The sequence below is a fragment of the Bos javanicus genome, chromosome 21 (genome assembly GCF_032452875.1).
Source record: "Bos javanicus breed banteng chromosome 21, ARS-OSU_banteng_1.0, whole genome shotgun sequence".
NCBI classification, from domain to species: domain Eukaryota; kingdom Metazoa; phylum Chordata; class Mammalia; order Artiodactyla; family Bovidae; genus Bos; species Bos javanicus.
In genome coordinates, this window is record NC_083888.1 from 60,661,964 (window position 1) to 60,682,536 (window position 20,573).

The window sequence follows — 20,573 nt, forward strand, 5'->3', positions numbered from 1 at the left end:
TGTGGTGGATTCTGGGAATTTAAAAACATAAGTTACTAAAAGCTGCCCCACTTTATTTTAAGAATCTTTTATAGGTCAATTTCCAGTTTGATTGTTGCAGTTTTATTAAGCATATGAAATTCTACTTTGCCTATAACCACTTTATTTGGTGGGCGAGGGAAGTTTTAATAGCTTTTTTTTCAAGATATAGTACTAAAGATTGAAAAATATTGGTAAATAGATCACTTAAGTTGGTGGTGTAATAGAATAGCTATTACTGTTTTTATAGATGAATTTCTTTTGCATTCATGTAAAAGAGTTGCCATTTGAGTTTTTTATACATTTTTTTTGTTGCTGCAATTTTAATCATTAAAAAGACCGATCCGTTCAATAGATGTATCATTAAATGTTCAAAAGTAGCTGAATCACCCATTATTATTCTTGTTATGCTGTGGTCAGACTTCATGCTACCTTTTCAGTTGAGTTTTAAAAGTTTCAGGAATTATATATTAAGGTCTAGTTAAATTTTTATATCTAGACTAGTTTTGTTTCAGATTTTTCTAAACTGTCATTAATTTATGTAACTTTCTTGAAAGTGCCTTTGGTACTTTTGATCATTAAAAACACTTTCTGTCAGTACATAGATAATGAAGAGGATATTTGTCGTAGGACTCCAGTTTTTTATAAAACAGTAGAAATACAGAGGGCAGATGTAGAGGAGGAATTTGAGTTTTGATGGAATTTGGTTTATAACTTAGTTTGCTTGTGTATTTGTATTCTGAGTTTTTCCATGTACATTGGGTTGTGAAGCACATTGATAACTGTTTTCATGAAATCCTTATAAATTATTATAATACTCTTTATTTTACAGGGAAGAATTTCGCACGATGTGGGTGATTGGGTTAGTGTTTAAAAAAACAGAAAACTCTGAAAATCTCAGTGTTGATCTCACCTATGATATTCAGTCTTTCACAGATACAGGTATATTTCTCCTTGGATAATCAAAACATATACTTGCATATTTGAATCATCTTCATGTATACCATAGTAGAATTTGTAATAACTTGGGAATTTGTAATTACTTGGGAATATTTTACAGTGATCATCAAAATAACCTTAATATTTTTGGATTAGGTATTAGTTTCAGTAATGTCTAATATATTAAATAATTTTTTTCTTTTGTGGTATACCTAAAATTAAACAGTTGAACCACTTTAAGTTGTGTGTGATTACTTTATGAAATTAGAAATAGCCTGGGTATTTGATTCTCTTAAAAGACTGAGTCTGTGTCTGATTGCCTTAATAGTCCTGAACCTTAGAAAATTTTGGAGCTAAACTTTGGTGAAATGAGGTTATTTATCCTGTGAATTATAGACTCAAGTTTTAATTCATGAATGTGCTTAGTTGCTCAGTTGTGTCCGACTCTGCGGCCCCGTGGCCTATAGCCCTCTAGGCTCTGCCCATGAGGAATCTCTAGGCAAGAATACTGGAGTGGTTGCCGTTTCCTTCTCCAGTTCATGACTAGGGAATACAGTATGAGTTACAATTTGGATTGACCTGAGATACAAGGTAGTATGGTTTAACTAAAACCTTACTACTAGAAGTAGTTAGCAGAAGCTAAGGCTCTACAGAAGTAACAAATCATGTAGAGATACTTGGACTAGAAAATTTATTTTGTGCATTATACCTTGTTGAACTGCTTATCACACTTTGTACTTATGCTCCATCAAGATTTTATAGCATATTAAAGAAATATTGGGGAAAGAAATATTTGGTTGTCCTGTATCTTGAAACATTTTAATGGAATACTTTGTGGGATTTTCTGACAAAACAAATGTAACATGTTGAAAGCTCAAGTTCTTGCCCTTGTCTCCTTTAGCATTAAATCTTTTTAATCTCAGGTGAGAAATGAGATCTGGCAGCTGTGAATTTACAGTTGCTCAAGTTAGAAATCTTACAGTCTTTGAATCCTGTTTTCCCCATACTTGGTATTAATCTATTAAAAAAAAAAATCTTGTCCCTATTTTCAGAGTACATTGAGATTCTTGGTACTATTTGCTATTTCTCCTGCTTTTACCCAAGCCTCTTATCACTGGTCTTTTGGATCACTGCCATTGTTGTAATTTTCTTATTCTGCCCTTCATCTGTTCTCAGTCAGCATCCAGATGATACTAAGCTAAATCATGTCTCACCTACTAAAAGCGTACCCATCTCCCTCTGAATCAGTCCATATCCTTACTGTGGTTTGCAAGCCTTTATGTGACCTAGTCTTCCCATTATGACTTTGACCTCATTTCTTTGTAATTGTGTACACATATATATCATTTCTTTATATATAAAACTTATAATAAGTTCAGAATCCTTTATCCATGTGTCTTGAGGTCAGGAAAGTAATAAAGTAATAATATTTCCAGTGGGGAGCAACATTCTATAGTCAAAGACAGTAATATTTCTATATAATATTTACATACAGTATAGGTACAAACAGTTCAGATCAGAATTTGTCTTTGGGGACTTTAGGATTACAGATAAGGGCTTATGGATCTTCTACTTTCCCTTCTCCCCATGGCCTTTTTGTCATTCCTCAAACATCCCAAGCATGCTCAGGACCTTTTGTTCTTAGTGTTTGCGCTTCCTAGAAAGGATCCCACAGGGTACTCTGAGCTTATTTACCAACTTTCATGTGAGTCTCCACTCACATGTAATCTGTTTCCCTGCTAAGCTTCCTGTCTTCTTCCCCTACTCAGTTTTTTCCTCCATAGCACTTATCACCCATCTGATATGAAATATACATTACATTTTATTCTCCACTAGAATGAAGTTTGAGGTTTTTTTGGTCTCTTATTTCCTGCTATATTCCCCATGTCAAGAACATATGATATTTTCCATTTGGGTACCTTCTGACTTTTGTTTTGTTGCAGTTGTTACATACTTGGTCTAGAATTTTATATATTGCTAGCATAAATAGAATCCCAGGGATGGGGGAGCCTGGTGGGCTGTCGTCTCTGGGGCTGCACAGAGTTGGACACGACTTAAGCGACTTAGCAGCAGCAGCAGCAGCATAAATAAGTATGAATTTAAGAAACCCCGTTTCCCCAATTGTCACTCCTTGAGGAGTTAACTCTTATTACTCTAAGAGTTAATACACTGGAAGAATTAATATAGTCTCTTTTTATTCATTATGTATACCTTGTGGTAAAAGACATTTATTAGAGTTTGCTCAGGCAATGAATTATGTCAGATCAGAGATGACATTTTGACCAGATAATTTTACTGATAGGCAGTATTAACGAAGAACGGGTTCCTACTTGAGAATAGCTTCTCCTGAATGAGTTTAACTGCCTTTATTGCATGTTCTTTTGCTTGTAACAATTTCCTAATTTGTATAGTTTATAGGCAAGCAATAAACAGCAAGATGTTTGAGGTGGACATGAAAATTGCTGCGATGCATGTAAAAAGAAAGCAACTCCATCAACTACTGCCTAGTCATGTGCTTCAGAAAAAGAAAAAGGTAAATTTAGAAAGTACTTAGAAGGCATTACTAATCAGTGTTTTATGTGTCCAGCCTATCAGTATTTCAGAATTTAGGCTCAGTCAGTAAGTTGTATTTGAAATATAGATCACAGCATTTTGAAAATCTCTTATATGGGGAAATTACGTTACGTGAAACTTTGCTCCTAATCAGTTTCTTTCACATAACTTCCTTTAGACTTCAGATTAGTTGAAGTACTTCACAGCATTATTTTATATATATATTTGTGTTCTCTTCAGAAATCTCTTCTTCTTATCAATTTAACATCACACATTAGTATGTACTTTCCTTTGAAAAGTAAAGAAAGTTAAATTACATAATATGTAGATCAAGTAAATTATATGACTTTTTAAATGAAAATGATTTTATTTTATAAGAATTACACGTGTGTATTATTTAAAAATTAGAAGTTATTATAAGATGACTGGCAGTGGTAACCAGATGTAATGTTTTGTAGTATGTTCTTCTGTTGTTGATGCTTCCTGTTGGATAACTTTTGTTAGCCATGTTTTTCTTATTTGGATTTATTATAGTTATTAAAATTTTAGTGCAGAAATAACGTTTTTACTTTAAGTGGTTTCCAAAGTGTCTTATTTTTAAAATGAAATACAGCAGTGAAAATACGTGAGCTCGAGGTACATATGTTGGGTTAAAAGTACAGATATTCACACACATATATATATATATATATATATATATAGGTTTGCAATATATTTTTTAAGATACAATACAAAATAAAAGGATGTGTTAGAGGATAAGGACTGTTGCGTTCCGGATGGTGGTTTATTATCTGGGCCTGGGATTGGGAAGAAAGGAATGAAGTTACACACAGTTCAAGTTCAGGTTCCACTGCCTCCTAGCTGTGAGACTTGGGCAAGTTGTGTATAAATATCATGTTCTTGATTTGCCTTAGAACTGTGGTAATTTTACCTACCTTATTATGTAATCTGTGAGGATAAAATGTACCTAAACCTGTAAAACTAGTAATCCTCAGATTTGTTTCTGTTACCACCACCATCATCATCATTCATAACATAGAGGTACTATTTTTTTAGGTGTAAAATGCATAAAAGTATATTTCATTTTTTAAAATAGCATTATATTAAAGCCTTTCTACACACTTATTTATTACTTCTCATGAATTATCAAATCTAGAACATGACAAAATGTATTTCCTATTATTGAGCTTATTATTTTTTTCATAAAGTTAGCGTATAATTTATCATTAAATTATTTTATTTTTAAAATAAAAGTTTGTCTTCTGATTGTACCTTGGTGTCACATTATTAATGGGTTTAAGCAACTATACTTGCATGTGTGGTTACTGCATACGAAAATATATAAACATTTTATGTGTTTTTAGAAATGAATGTGCATAATTAGATTATGTTCTTCCATGCTTAGCCATTTTAGTGAAATAGAAATATTTATAAAGGAGGTAATTAGGTTTTCCTGAACCTTTAAAAACTGAATTAAAACCTTTAATTCAGATTAAAGACTTTTAGAATTCCTGTTTACATGGCAGGGTTATATTTGGAACAACTAGATTGTAATTAAAGTAAATTAATTTTTTATTCTATTACTTAAGATAGTACCTAGATAAAATCTTCTAGATTATAAAATGTATCATTAGTGATCAGACATTTATTTTGTCCAAAAATTGTATCACATAGAGTTTAACCATAATCTCACTGCCGATTTCACCTGTCTCAATATTTTAGTGTATATCTATACAGACTCTTAGTGCATGTATGTAACCACAGATCATGTGCATTTTTTAAGAGGTTTTTAATGATACCTACTCTTTTGTGACCTGCTTTTTCGGGGTGCTTTCAATTTTGTGACCATTTATCCAGATTATATTACAAATACTAAGTGTCTGGTTGGTATTTCTTTGATGATGGTTAAATCTCATCTTCCCCACTTGGTCATTATTGATCTGTAATATACACAAGTGGTATCTCTGAGGCATTCACTCTAGGTTATCTTGTCATTTGGGAATTGGAGTGTATACATGCATTGTACACACACACAGGCACGTACATACATATGGGGTATGGGTTTTTTTTAATAATGCAAATTACTTCCATTAAAATGTTTCTGTAGGTGAGTGAACACAAACTAAAAGTGTTCTGAAAAAAATGAAATGAATTTGATGTTATAATAGTGCTGATTGCAGAAACAGAAACTTTTAAGTTAATTTAAAATCAACTTTTATCCCTTAGTACTGTTTATAGCTTTTTAGCTTTTGGTTTTCCTGCAATGAGTAACTGTTTTTGAGTACTTTGTTAAGAGTCAGGACCAACATTTGGATTTACATGTGGTCATTAAGTTTTCAGGAAACTATTTTTGGTTTTATTTTAACAGGATAATTTATACTATTAAATATACCATGTTAAAATCCTAAGTTGCAGATAGAGCTTTGGCAATCTCTTGCTTTTCAGAGAGGCTTGTACAAATAACTAGGAATAGGCACTGAACTGTACTACTTGATAATTTTTTAAAGAATCAACACATTTTTTATCTTTGTTGTAGAACAATTTGAACTCTATAAACAAAAAATTACTTCTAATCCCACTAACCAGAGATATTCATTGTTGCTATCATCTTTTACTGTTGACGTGTGTGTGTTTATAGTCCTATGACTTAAGTTACCTGTATTTTCATATTAAAGTCCTTTTTAATTTGAGGTGTGTCTTACATGGTGTGTATGTTTAATATATATCATTCCTCCTCCCCCCCACCCCCCAAGGAACTGTAGTTAAATCGAGGACCCCAAGAAGTCAGAAAGTATGTGTCCCAAATCTGCCTTTTATATTTTGGCATGACACTTCTGGTTATCCTAACCTTATTGATTTGTGCTTTTCAGTAGAAGTCATTTATCTGTTAAGTAAAAGATGTTCCTGTTTCAGAGATCTGGATAACATAAAGGTATAATTGACTAAATACTGTATTAATTGCAGCATTCAACAGAAGGCGTCAAGTTGACACCTCTGAATGATAGCAGCCTCGACTTGTCTATGGACAGTGACAACAGCATGTCTGTGCCTTCACCTACTAGTGCTATGAAGACCAGTCCGTTGAACAGTTCTGGCAGCTCTCAGGGGTAAGGAAAAAGGGAAAGGAAGTGGAGTGGCTGTTAGAATAACCAGTTTCTTAAGTTGAAATACCTACTGCCTGTGGTGAACTACACGGTGTGCTAAGGAGAACCAGAAAGAGGGACGCAATCACATTTCTGTCCTGGAGATGCTTATCACCTATGTAGCAGGGGGTAAATATCTGAAAATACTGGAGATCTTCCAGAGAAGATTTGTGTGCGCTTTTTTTAGTGGAAATTTCTTTTGAAGAATTGTCTCTTTAAGAGCATGTAAAGCAGCTTCCCTGATAGCTCAGTTGGTAAAGAATCCTCCGCAATGCAGGAGACCCCGGTTCAATTCCTGGATCGGAAAGATCCCCTTAGAGAAGGGAATGGCTGCCAACTCCAGTATTTTGGGGCTTCCCTCTTGGCTTAGCTGGTAAAGAATCTGCCTGCAATGCGGGAGACCTGGGTTCGATCCCTGGGTTGGGAAGATCCCCTTGGAGAACAGAACGGCTGCCCACTCCAGTATTCTGGCCTGGAGAATTCCATGGACTGTATAGTCCATGGGGTCGCAAAGGGTCAGACATGACTGAGCATCTTTCACAAAGCAGCTGAACATTTTTATCTTGAAGAAAAAACATGGCTGTGGTGGCAAAAATTAGAGCGAAAAAGCCATATTTATGTTTAACTTCTGTGAATCTTCATAGTGTATCATTGCAGATTTTTTTTTAATGGCTATACTACTGTATTTTCAAAGGGAGCTGTTTGTTGTAGATTTTGAGGGGGCTGCTGGTATTTTAAATTGTGATGGTTACATTGATCACTTTGTTTAGTGAGTTGATACTTAAACCAGGAACACTGTTCTAAATGCATGTTATATATTATTTTTTTGAAAAGATGAGTTTTAAAAATTAAATTGTTAAGGTATATTGTTAAATAATAGCCAGTGGCAAAGATGCAGATTGGGGTGAATTTTTGGATTAGCATGAAATAGAAAATGCCAAGGTGCAATAGATGATGGGGATTTAGTTTTTTTCTCTTTGGCTTTGAATGTGTGATGTGTTTTTAGGCCAGTCATACATAATCTGAAGTCTTTGGGCATCAACCTGGTCCATAAATCTTGCAGTTTTAAAGCAATTCTGCATTCGTACAGCATTAACTTCCACATTTGTATTTTTAATGGTTTCATCTGTTTTTTTTTGTTTTGTTTTTTGAGTGAAGAAGCAAAAATTTTAGTAAGAATTTCAGAAGTTGTATAAAAACCTTTGTGTACTTTGAGTTTTTTCACATGTATGTAAAATAGATCTTTGCTCAACTATTTATTATGTACTGTCCTTTGCTGTTTTATTTCAGGTTTTCTCTTGCATCTGTGGTGGTTCTGTTTTTTCTTTTCTGTTTAATCATTAGATGCTTGTGCCTTTTCAGGGCTCTCTTTTGGTCCTGTGTGCCTTCTCCGTATTCGCTTTGAGGGTGTGGCATCACCCACTCCCTTGACTTCATGTCCTCCCATGTACCAGAGAGCTCAAAACTTTAATAAGCTGACTGCTCTCGCTGCTTGTGCATGTCTTGTAAGCATCAAAAATCCAAGTCCTCTAGTTTTGCCCACCTTGACGTGGCATTCAGCAGTTGGAGAGTGTAAGTTGTAGTGGAAGGAGAGTGAATAACCACAAGAGATACAGGATTTATTTGAGAGAGAAAAGTTAGAGATAGGAGAGTGAAGGAGGGGGGTGATTTGAGTTTCCTGAGACAAAGGGTGAGTGGGATCCGGAACACTGAAGGAGAGATTGGGTTTTGAGATCTTTTGTTGTTTATCTGGACCACTGGATGGCCTTTTAGGATTCATGAACCCTTAGGTTTTGCACATCGAATCTTATTTCTCAGACCATTTTCTTGTTTTACAGCTTTTGATGGCATTTTTTTATACCCCAAATCATTTAAGTCAGTTACCCTAAATCAAACAAGAACAGGTCTTTTTTTTAGCTCTTCTAATATGGTAGTCATTGGCTGTATGTGCCACTTCAATTAATGTTAAATGAAATCAAATATTTTGTTTCCCATTTGCTGTATTTCAGTGCAGAGTAGCTGCCTGTGTATAGTGGTTACCATACTGGTTAGGGTAGACATAGATCATAGTTACAGAAATTCTGTTGAGCAGCACTGCGTTAAAATGTTTCTGTGCTTTTGATTGTTGATTATATTTGGTCAAAGTTAGTTACTGATGTATACATATGTATGAGAAATAAAAGAATCAATCATTTACTTTAAAAATAACTTCACATATTAGATTTTGTTAGAGTTTTATTTATCTCTATTTGCTCTTTTTCACTTTTTAATTTTTGTTCCCCATTTTTAGCAGAAACAGTCCTGCTCCAGCTGTAACAGCAGCATCTGTGACCAACATACAGGCTACTGAAGTTTCTCTGCCACAAGTAAATTCCAGTGAAAGCTCAGGGGGTAAGGAGATGCCAGATAAGGAAATACTTACATTATATTTGGTTTTGGCCTTCATTTTGAAAAATGGCTTTGTTAAGTAGTTTGAATTTAGTTTTTTAATACCATTTTTTTTTTCCCCTTGTAGACTTAAAATAAAAAACTTGTAACTTGGTGTTCTGTAATTTAGCGCTTGTGTATTTATATACTTACTACTTAGGTACATCGAGTGAAAGCATTCCTCAAACTGCCACACAACCAGCCATTTCATCACCACCAAAGCCTACGGTCTCCAGAGTTGTTTCCTCAACACGTCTGGTAAACCCACCACCAAGACCTTCAGGAAATGCAGCAGCAAAGATACCTAATCCTATAGTAGGAGTCAAGAGGACATCCTCACCTCATAAAGAAGAGAGCCCCAAGAAAACCAAAACAGAAGAGGTATCTATATTTAGTCAGTCTTGAGAATAACTACCTTGCCTGTTTTAATATCCAGTGGGAGAAAACCTTGTGAGCCCAGATTTAGAAGCAGCGAGGAGGAAAGCTTTTCGGTCATTTTAGATGGTGCTTCAGTGCTGTAGTTTGCTCTTTTACGCTTTCCCACTCTTTTCAGTAACTAACTCTTGCATAAAGCTGTGTTTCCTGTTTAAACTTCTGCGGCATGCCTAGGCTATGACGCACCTGAGCCTGGGTTTGCATGTCATCTTCACATATTGCTCTCTGATGACTGTGTCTTTCACATGTACCAGTTCTTCAGCAGCCCCTTTGCAGACAATTTTCTGCTTCTGTATTCTGTATTCCAGGTGGAGTTTTGGAGCTTCTGCACTGTACTTGGTATCAAAGGGTCACTGAGAGGTTCTCAGGGAATTCTTACTGAATGCCTGGCCATAAGTTGCTATATTAGATTAGTTTTGGTACCTTGAATGATTGTGATTATATCCTCCAGCCCTTTAGGAAATTTTCTAATAGTACTTCCACTTTTCATAGTGGTTGGTTTACCTCGTCAAAGTCTCAGATAGTTTTAGGAAAACTGCTGAAAGTGTACATTGATTTTGGTGTTTATCTTAAAATAGCAGTAGCCTTGTAACATACTTTCATTGTTTCCTGGAATCACTATTACTGTGTTTTCCTGTTAATGAGGCATTCACCATTGTCCCAGAGATGACAGCCCAAGACAACAATTTTGTTAAGATTTTTGGCTGATAACTTGTTATTTAGGAACCTCCTCGTTACATGAAAGTTTCTTTAGAACGGCGGCAAGAAAGGAGGGCTCTTATATAGTGATTTGATTTTTAATGGTGAAAGATTATTGTCTCTAAAAGTATTATTCCAAGCTTAATCTGAATCCTTTTGGTTTAGATTTTTTGGAAACAGTCACTGTTAACTAAATATGAATAATTTAATGAATTTTGTCACTCTGACAATGCTAAATGAGAATGAAAAATGGGTATAGTATATCATGTTTGGTACCATGTATTCTGAAACACATCTGTCTCTAATTATCTCAAGGCAAGTTGATTTTCAGCCTCAGTTTTTCAGATTTTGTTGTTTTGATTTTGCTTTTTAAAATACAGATTTTAGGGCTTCCTCCAAATATACTGATTTAGACTCTCTAAGAATTAGACCTACTAATGTTTTTATTAAAGACCCCGGTTCTACCTGATACTGTTGTGCAGCAACCTAAGAATGTAGTTTTGACGTAATACCACTTTCTGTCTAGTGGTGCTTGTTTGGAGTTGTCAAAGCATTTCACAATTCATGTTTCTTTGTGCCTGTAAGGTATGTGTAAGCATAACTCTAGATACCTATCATTCTGTTGCTTCATGTTAATGGCCTAATTCCTTTCCCTGTAAGAGTTCCAAAATATGTATCAGCACAATACTTAAAATTCCATTTGTGCTTACCTTGGTAGGAAATACTCTTGTTTCACGTCTAGTTTAGAGAGGCAATAGGAATATAGAATTTTTTAACTTCATATAGAAAAATATAAATACACACAAGAGATCATTTAATTTTAAAATAAGACTTCAAATATATACAAGAGTACCCATCATGCAATTTCAGGTGTAGTGAATTCAGACAGTCCCTGTACCCTTAATTCTTTTCGCTTTCCATTTCGCCTGTACTTGGATTATTTAGATGCAAAACTCAGACTTCAGTCATATTATTTCATTAGTATTTTTAAAATCATGTATCTAAAAGGTAATAATTACAGGAAAGAAAGTATAAGGAAAAAAAGTCTACCTAGAAAAAGATGAGCAGTCAGATATCTAGTGAGCACTCAAATGCCTGTGATTGTGTCATTGATTTTTTTTTAGTAGTTTTTGTTTATTCAACTCTGTAAGTAAGATCCTTGATTGATTTTTTTTAAGTATCTTTAGAAATACAGATTCATCGCTGCCCTCTCCCCCTTATAATTTTTTGTTCTATGTATTTTCTCACAGTTTGCATCTTACTTAGGACAACTTCTTGGAGTTGACTAACAGAAGTAGAATTTTAAGATAATGAATGGATCTTAGAATTTTAGGTTTTCTCATAGATCATCTCCTTTCCCAGAAGAGGAGCTTGAGGTTCAATAACTTTCCCATTTATAAAACTAATGAAAGTCAGAGTAAGGATTAGAACTCAGGCCTAAATGTCATGGTGCTAAAGGTGAAAAAGTCTGTTACAAATGCTTTGATTTTTGAAGGTCTCCTACTAGGTGTTTCATTATTTGTTAATGAGTCCTTAGTATTAGAGGTTTGAGTAAACCAGAATCAAACACTGGCCTACTCAATAATATACTAACACGTGTACAGATATTTTAGGTATCGTCAGGTAATTTAGTTTTGCTTTTTGCTTAATTTTTATCATATGCTAAATCTTTTTGGTAGAAATGTAAAATAAATATAGAAAAAGTTTGCCTTATCACCTGAATGCTATGGCTAAATGCTTTGTGTGTATATATGTGTGTATATATGTATATATATAATTTTTTTAAGTTATGGAAAATTTCAAACATATACGAAATTGTAATGAACAAGCTATGTTTGCGTTACTTAAGCTTTTAACAGTCAACAACTCAGGGCCAGTCTTGTTTCATCTACAAATCTACTCTTTTTCCCATTGTTATGAAGCAAATCCCAAGCATGTCATTTCAATCGTAAATATTTGTGTGTGATTTTATATTGGTAAATATACTGATAACGTGTGTGTATATGTATGTATACATATATATGTATACACCTATCTTATATTTACTGAAAGTAATAATAATTCTATAGTGTCACATAGCCAGTCAGGTATTGAAATTTTCCCAGTTGTGACTTAAGTTACTATTTTTTAAGTTTGTATGTTTGCAGGATACAAATAAAGTCCTCAAGGGAATGGGTTGATACTGGTGTTAAATCCTTTCTACTTTGTAAGTTAGCTGTGTTTCTTATGTCTTGTTTTAAAACCACATTTACAAATAAATTTTATTTCTGCCTACTAAGGAGAGCAGAGAAGTTAGGGTCAAAATTGTTTTTCTTAGGAAAGTGATGTTTATTCCAAGTCACTCACTACAGGAGTGAGAAAGTACAGCCATTTTTGGTTTCTCATTTCTCCTCTTTACCAAAAATAAATTGTTTTAAATAGAATTACAGTAAATTAGGGAGGAAAAAAAGACCTGAAGAGAATATTTTTCAGGCCTCCTCCAATATGTTAAACACTAAGCCAAGGGGATTCTGTGGTTAAATTAAGTTTGGGAAAGTTAAAAAGAGATAGTCTTTCTAGAGCTTCTCAGAACCTTTTATGTACTAATATATATGAATCTCCCAAAAAGGAGGTGATAGTATTCCAAGTTCCTATGTTTGATCAGTGAGCTCTTTTTTCTCTTCCTTACAAGTAAAGTGTTTTATGAACTCCATAGTTTGGGGAATATACTTCTGTCGATGACTGATTAACAATGACAGTGTTCCTCATGTTCTTTTTAAAGCCTAATTTGTTAACATGAAAAAAAAATTTAAGCAAACCAGTAATCTATTTTAAGGACAAACTTGATCTTACAGGTTAATTATTTTATACTTTAAAAATTTTTATAAGTCATTGGCAAAGAACAATCTAAATTTTCGTTTTAGAGAATAAAGCTTTTTTTTTTTAAAAACAGGATGAAACAAGTGAAGATGCTAACTGTCTTGCTTTGAGTGGACATGATAAAACAGAAACAAAGGTATACTAATTTAGCCTCAGAATTCATAAACAGTTAAGAGTACAGAGGATGCGATAGAAATGTCTTCAGAGTACTGCACTGTATTTTGTTCTATAGGCTTTAGGTTGTTTTCAGTATTGTGTTTAGAGATGTGTTTGTTCCTTTTTAATACTCATTTATGGCATCGAAATTGAATTCCTCAAGTGTATGAAGTCCTCCTAGATGTGGGGGTATCTGGTGGGCACTAAATGGAATAGAATAGTGAGATGTTCCTGCCTGTATTGGAACTTGTATTTAAGTAGAGAAGGTAAGAGGTAGATGTGGTTGATTACATTAAAATGAAAGCAGTTGATGGTGATGAGAGGCAAGACTGCAGAAATAATAAAGACATCACAGAAGGGAGAACACAGTATTTGGAGTGATCCTTGAAGGATTCATAGGGTTTAGGGTAGTACAAGATGAGAAGGGCATCTCACTCTTGAGGTGAGAGTGTGGTATATTTACAGAGCCAGTTTTTGGCACACAGCTCTGGCTAGAACCTGGGATGCAGGGGGCTTGAATCAAGGTAGATGGGATGGGAAAGACTGGTGTAGCCAAGTATTAGATTTTGAATATAATTTTTTTCAGAAATTGAAGTGTACTGGAGGCTTTTAACTTTTTTCTCCTAGTTGTAGAAAAACTGCAAATCTTCCTCCTTACCCGCATATTATCCAGATCGATATGTTAGCAAATATTATTTTGGTGTCTGTAGGTTTTGTTTGTGCCTACATATACCAGTGCCTTCTGCTTTCAAATCTTTACTCACTCTGTAAAGCAGAAAAATAGTTATGCCATTGCGTCATCTGCAGATACTACTTATAGCTGCATTGAATGCTATTTTAAGGCTTTAAACCTTATTTTATTCAACTAGTTGCCTATTGTTAGCAATTGTTTCTGTTAAAAAAGGGAACTTGGCCCTTTTCTACAGTGTTGACTGTAGCTAAATACCTGCCATCCATTTCTGTTCATTTTATTAGGATAAATTAATGAAAGGAATTCCTGGGAGAAACAGATGTTTTAAAGTCAGTATGTGTTGCTGAGGTTATGCTGCAGAGAGACTGCGCTCTCCCATTTCTACTCCGGTGTTAACGTTTTCAGTGTCACAGGAGAAATTTGGTGTTTTGTAGTTTTATTATTGTATATATTTTACAGAAATTCACATTTTTGTATGTTTATTTTCACTTACATGTGCATATCTCTGTTATTTTTTGTGCACTGCTTTGAAAAAGGCTAGGGCAGTGGAATGACACAGTTCACCCTGTATTTTCTGATGATTTTCAAATAGAATCAGTGCATTGGTTATTGAGAAGGGGAATAGAAACCAAAAGGAAGGAGGACTGTTTTAGAGACATTTTCTTCTTTTAATTAAAGGCCTTAGAACAGTTTTGTGCTTCTGGGTAATTTAATTTAATAATACTGAATTGGTTTTATTTTATTCACATAGCTTAAGCTGAGCTTGGGTTTATACTCTGTTAATTATTGTCCAGGCAACATTTCATAATATGCATATATGTGTCTTTAATGAGTGCTTGTTTAAAATGTCCAGGTTGAAGTTGGTTGGAAAGTCATGAGATATTTTGACCATGCCTTATAAAGTTTACGTAGGCAAATAGAAATTCATGTGTATCTGAAATGGTTAAATAAATAACCTATGAGGTTTGTTTTTTTCTTTTGATGATTAACCATTTGATGTGATAGATGGTTTTGTAATGTAGTCACATCTTTCTCTTGATCCCTCCTGTCTTCCAATTTGTCTTTTTTATTAACCACCAAACCCAGTTATGTTCTTTTATCATTTTTTTAAGTCTCTTTCCTCCCCCGTCCTCTTTGTCTCACAGGAACAACTTGATACAGAGACAAGTACAACTCAATCAGAAACCATTCAGACAGCGACTTCTCTGTTGGCCTCTCAGGTACTAAGTGCAAAAAGCAAGGGGAACTTTATAAATGTTGTTAAGATTAGTGTCGTATAATGAATTAAAGTGACCACATCAGAAGTTTATTGAAATTATCTTTCTGAAAGTAAGTGCTCACCTACAAATATATTTATAGTATTCAGAGGTGGAGCACTGGTTGTGATGAAACCATTCTTTTGCACAGTCACGATGCTAACTCATCCCCTTTTTATATTATTTGACATTGCAGATCATTTAAATCCTCACTGCACAATATGCCGTCTTCACCTGGAGGTTTTGTTATAAGTCAGAGAGTGAACTTTAAATTAGAACTTAAAATCCTTCTTCATGGATTGCTTTTCAGATGTTTTATTTTCAAAATGTGTTTCTGCTTCACTTTTCACCTCTGCTTTTCAGTTATTTATTTAGTGTAATGCATAGTTCTTTAAAGCTATTTTTTCATTTGTCCTAGAAATTCTGCTGTGACAGTCCCTTGTGTACAGTAGACACTTGGACTCTTTTCATTAATTTGTGAACCTTCATTTTGTTTGTGAAATAATTAATTGTTTTCTTCTCGAATCCTTTCAAACTGAATATACTCCAAAGTCTAAGTCAGGCTCTGACATAAAGTAAATACTTCCTTTAAGTAGACATTAAACTGGTTAACTTCCACAAAGCTACTGCCAGTGACGCTGCGGGACTGACGAGACAGTGGAACTACGCTGCTTTGTGGCTCAGAGTTATTTTAATGTGATAATTTTAAGATGAGTTTTTGCTGGCTGTTAACCTTCATAGTTCCTCTTGATATATAAATGCTATGATTACTTTCTGAAATGTTTTATTTTCATAGCCTTTAGCTAGTAAAAATTTTGTGGGGTGGCATGGAGTAATTCCAACAACATTAGGAAGTGTTGTACTTGATACTGATACACAGACAAACTTATTTATCAAAATTCAGTTCTGTGATTGTGACTGCATGCATTTAGGTTAGCCACATTAATCTCTAGGGAACTGTTTTCATAGTTTGTTTTGTTGACTTCATTCCTCTAGTGATTCATACCCTTGGGTGTTTGCCTTTTAGATATTTTTATAAGGAATTAGAATTTTCTTTGTAATGAAAAGATCCCTAGAACCATTGAGAGAAAAATCACCAGGTTATATATATAATATAAAAAGTTATGTCGATTAAAAAAATTTTTTTTAATCTCTTTATTTGGTGATAGAAGGGAGGTATTAATGTTGTGACTGTGTCTAACAATGAATCTTTGAGATAAACTTGAAATATTTACAGAAGAAATGATAGGCTCTCTGGGATTTGCTTCAGAATAATCTGGGAGTAAAGGTGGGAGAACAGTGGATTGGCTTTGATGAAGTCGGTAATGAATACACGAGCATTCATTATATAAGGCTCTACTTCTGTGTATGTTTGGAATTTTCCATAATAAAACAATTAAAAATGCTATCTTTTTTTGTTGTTGTTGTTAAAAAAGGCTTTGTGAGTAATTGTTTTTAACATAATAAAGCCACCCTAAATTTTGAATAAATCAAATTGTTGCTCAGTAGATTTAAATTTTAATTGACAGAGTCAGAAAATAATACATTCACTGTTAACTGCTACTGCTGCTCCTGTGTGTAAAGTGAACTTTAAGTATTCTTCCACATGGTGGTGCTCCAGTGCCAGTTAATATATGACTGTTAGTGCTCTAACTTAACATGAACTTAATAAGTGTATGATAGGTTATTGTTTGGAGGACTGTGTTTATTAAAGCTGTTTTTGAACTTACTTAGTTTTTGTATATTGCTTAAAATGTTAGCAAAATATTGTTCCTTATTTGAAAATTTCTACAAGTGTTAAAACAATTTTGTAGTAATAGTCATGTTTTTTTGTGCTCCATTTTAACAACATTTTAGAGTGTTTTTAAGATTTTAATTCTTATAAGAAGGTCCTCTCCATTTCTTAGGAAGTAGAGCAGTGAAAAATCAATCTCATTGATAAGTTACAGTACTTTGAACAGTGTTGTGTTCTTTGCTTTTATTCTCAGAAAACATCCAGTACAGACCTTTCTGATATCCCTGCTCTCCCTGCAAACCCTATTCCTGTTATCAAGAATTCAATAAAACTGAGATTGAATCGGTAAAAACAACCTCAGGGGTCCAGAAACAGTGTCTGCCAACTCAACCTGTTGTCTTCAAATGCTAAAAAAGGAGAACGGAGGGTGCAAGACTAGACGTGACTGAAAGTGGATTGAGGGTTTTTTTGTGACCTCCCTTACTGGGCTAATCAGCACTTGATCGGAAGTCCAGGTTAGTATGTGAAGCCAGGAGTACTATTATTATTGTGTTAGCAACAGTTGCATTAACTATTTCAAAAAATTACTGCCTTTAAAAAAAAAAAAACAACCTCAAGCTATATTTGTATTCATAATTGACATCTGAACTGGGTTTATGTTTGCTGCATTGTTTGGAAAATTTGCAATACAAACTGGCATAAGAATTCTTTATTCTGATGATGCACTTTTATGTATTTTTTATTATTATTATTAGAAAGTAGAAATAATTTTAGATTTTCAGCTTGATGGATTTTCATTTTTTCCTGAAGCATTTCCTTTACCATTAGTCTTCAAATCAGATGCCGTTGCGCAGTGATGTACTGTATGCTTCAGAGAAAGGATAAGAGTACATCTAGGTCAGTCCCTCTGAGGTAGCTGTAACCTTTAAAAATGAAATGTCAACACTAGGGTATATATTTGACATTGAAAGAATAATTAGGAAATACTTCGTTTTGATGGGGTCATGATTAAGAAATGATATTGGGTTTTATTTATAGAATTGTTTAGAGTGCATACAAATCAGCGATCAGCCAGCGAATATTTTTCTTTGAGCTTTTTAAAGCTCCATATTCTTTTGCCTTCAATCTGTTGTCTTTGAAACCAAGCTTTTTGCTCCCTCCCTCTTCTTCCCTCCCCCACCCCTTTTGCTTGTATGTGTAAGGTAGGACTTCTTTCATAAACAAAATGCCAGTATTTTCTTAAGCCATGATGTGAAACCAGTGACTCTGTGGCTGTATGGCACAGAACACTAAATTTTGGTCCCATGGCTGAAACTTTAGGGTGACTACAAATAATGCCTGTGAAACATGGTATCTATCTTGGATGGCCGTTTGATCTCTAAATATGAGGAATTTTGTACACTCCACAGAACTCCTGTCTATAGTAGAGTTGATCTTCAATATTAAACGTGGGCAAAAACGCATTTTCTCCAAGAATTTTAAACTAATTTTTATTTTTAAATGGTTGACCAAAACTTGTCAGTAAATTTTACATGCAGAAATATTTAAAAATCATTTCTAGCAAGCACTTGACGTCTAGTCAGCTCTCTACTCCTTTTTCCATTTTGTTTTATCCTATCAGTAGATAATTCCTCATAATTACGCCGCAGAGCATTCATCTTCACAAATATACGAGGGAAGCCAGATGTTGATAAACTTATTCTTTCTGAATCTGGACAAAACAAACCTAACATTTTTCTGGTGAGCATGTTTTATGATCCTCCATTGTGCTCCATTCTATCACATGTGCATTTTTCATGTTAAACTGCAATTACTTAAACTCTTCCCCGTTCCCTCTAAATTAATTTTCCAAAGTTGGAGTGTAGTCTTTTCCCCCTTAGGCTATGCATTAATTGAGGCTTTCTTTTCACCATACTTTGTAATGTCTAGTATACAGTATTCCTACTTCCCGCATCTTTGCTCTGCACAGTCAGCTTGCCCTTCCTCCCAATAAGATGGTCAGACTAACAGGTGAAGTCTACAAGGTGTCTGTGTGTTTTGTGTAGCTTCAGAGTTAGATCGAAATTGCCAGGCACAGATTTAGTCTTGTCATTTTGTTTACACATTGGGGAAAAAGAATTCAGTTTATTAAACGTTTCATGTAACTGCACCCAAGTTTTGCCAAGCTGGGAACTTGGACCTTTTCTGTGTAGTGACTTTTTAATTCTAGTTTTCATAACCTGGAGATCAGACTGTTGCTTTCGCATGATGTACGTAGTGTCTCATGACTGGAGTTTGCTTTGTTTTATAGTATCTGTACTCCTTGTATTTTTCAAGAGCTATTTTGTAAACAGATGATGTATTTCTCCATTGAAAACACAATAAAAAAAAAAAAAAACAGCACAATCCCACAGTTGGCTGGTTTCTTTTGACTGACTATTTTTTTGTTTTTTCAGTGATACCATTATTGCTACTTGTAAGTTAGAGTATAGCTCTAAATGAAGATTTGCTGAAGAATTTAATTTTGGTTACTTTTAGAAAGCTCTATATCTGATTAATTTTTGCCATTAGTAGCAGCCTAATAATTGACATCTCACATCAGGTATTTGTTTTTCATATAATTGATCATTAGGGAGGAAAACATGAATATAGTACTTGATAATTAATTTTCAGCTGACCCATCCTCCAAAATACTGTCTCCGTTTGTACAGACACCATCTCTTTTCTTTGTATTTATTCCATGTAGTCAGCAGTGTACGTGCCGCTGCTGTGCTTCCTTTCAAAGCTGGTGGTTTTCGGAGCAGCTGCTGCTTTATCTCCAATGTCAGCAGGTGGCACTGTTGTTATTCAGTGAATTGAGGAGCCTGCGTTTCTCATTTTATTAAACGCAGATCAGATTCTACTTTTCGTAAATCTTTAAATGGTCAACAAGGCATACATAATTTATGGATTAGGAATGAATTCTGTGTGCATGTGATGGTCAGCTTTTGGGTATGGTTATCTTAGATGCTTTGAGTGGAGGGATTGACATCCTTATGTTAAATTATTTCAAGGATGTGCAGTTGTGCATATTTTCATCCCTGAAACTCCAGATTCTAATACCTTTACTATATGTAAAAATACATGCAGTGTGGAATAACCTTTTATTAAGGAACATTTAACTTTTGGGTCTATTCAGTAAAAGAGAAACTTGTTAAAAATTACCCTTGACTCCATTGTTAACACCTACAGAATAGAGCTTACCATACCTACTTTGATAAGACACCTAACATGGAACTGGATATCGCAACTTTGTGAGTTTTATCACCCACATAGCCTTTTGACATTTCATGCATCTTGCTGAATTAGTAAAATGATCATTGAAAATGTGTTTTGTGGTTCTGAGTATATTCTGGAATAAAGTTTATATTTTTCTAATTAATACCTCTGTTTTTTTTCTCCACACAGAAAAATGTTTTAGAGCTCTGCATAGTATTAATTCTGGCTGCACTCAAGGTGGCAATAAATGATCAGCAGCTCCAAGTAGTAATTGATATATGAAAGGATAAATCATTAATATACACAAACTTTAGACCAAGCCCTGGAAATATTAACTGTTAGTGCACTTCAGTGCACTTAAGCAAAAAGATAAACTGTTTACCTAAAAAGGCATTGAACAGTCCTTTGGATATACTTTGGCCTAT

General features: G+C 34.3%; 1 protein-coding gene across 6 annotated transcripts in view; it reads left to right on the plus strand.

The window, feature by feature from the left end:
• The window catches only part of PAPOLA (poly(A) polymerase alpha), a 52,086-nt gene extending 33,949 nt beyond the window's left edge, over window positions 1-18,137 (plus strand). For 2 of the 6 annotated variants that reach the window (XM_061395259.1, XM_061395258.1), the window contains exons 15-22: window positions 851-960; window positions 3,369-3,490; window positions 6,475-6,617; window positions 8,944-9,044; window positions 9,241-9,461; window positions 13,147-13,209; window positions 15,066-15,140; window positions 17,165-18,137. In XM_061395259.1, the coding sequence (XP_061251243.1) occupies window positions 851-960; window positions 3,369-3,490; window positions 6,475-6,617; window positions 8,944-9,044; window positions 9,241-9,461; window positions 13,147-13,209; window positions 15,066-15,140; window positions 17,165-17,260 (931 nt within the window). In that variant the 3' untranslated portion in view covers window positions 17,261-18,137. The remainder of the gene's footprint in view (window positions 1-850; window positions 961-3,368; window positions 3,491-6,474; window positions 6,618-8,943; window positions 9,045-9,240; window positions 9,462-13,146; window positions 13,210-15,065; window positions 15,141-17,164) is intronic. The other 4 variants (XM_061395261.1, XM_061395260.1, XM_061395263.1 and 1 more) reach the window with 2 other exon arrangements.
• The last annotated feature ends 2,436 nt before the right edge of the window (window positions 18,138-20,573 follow it).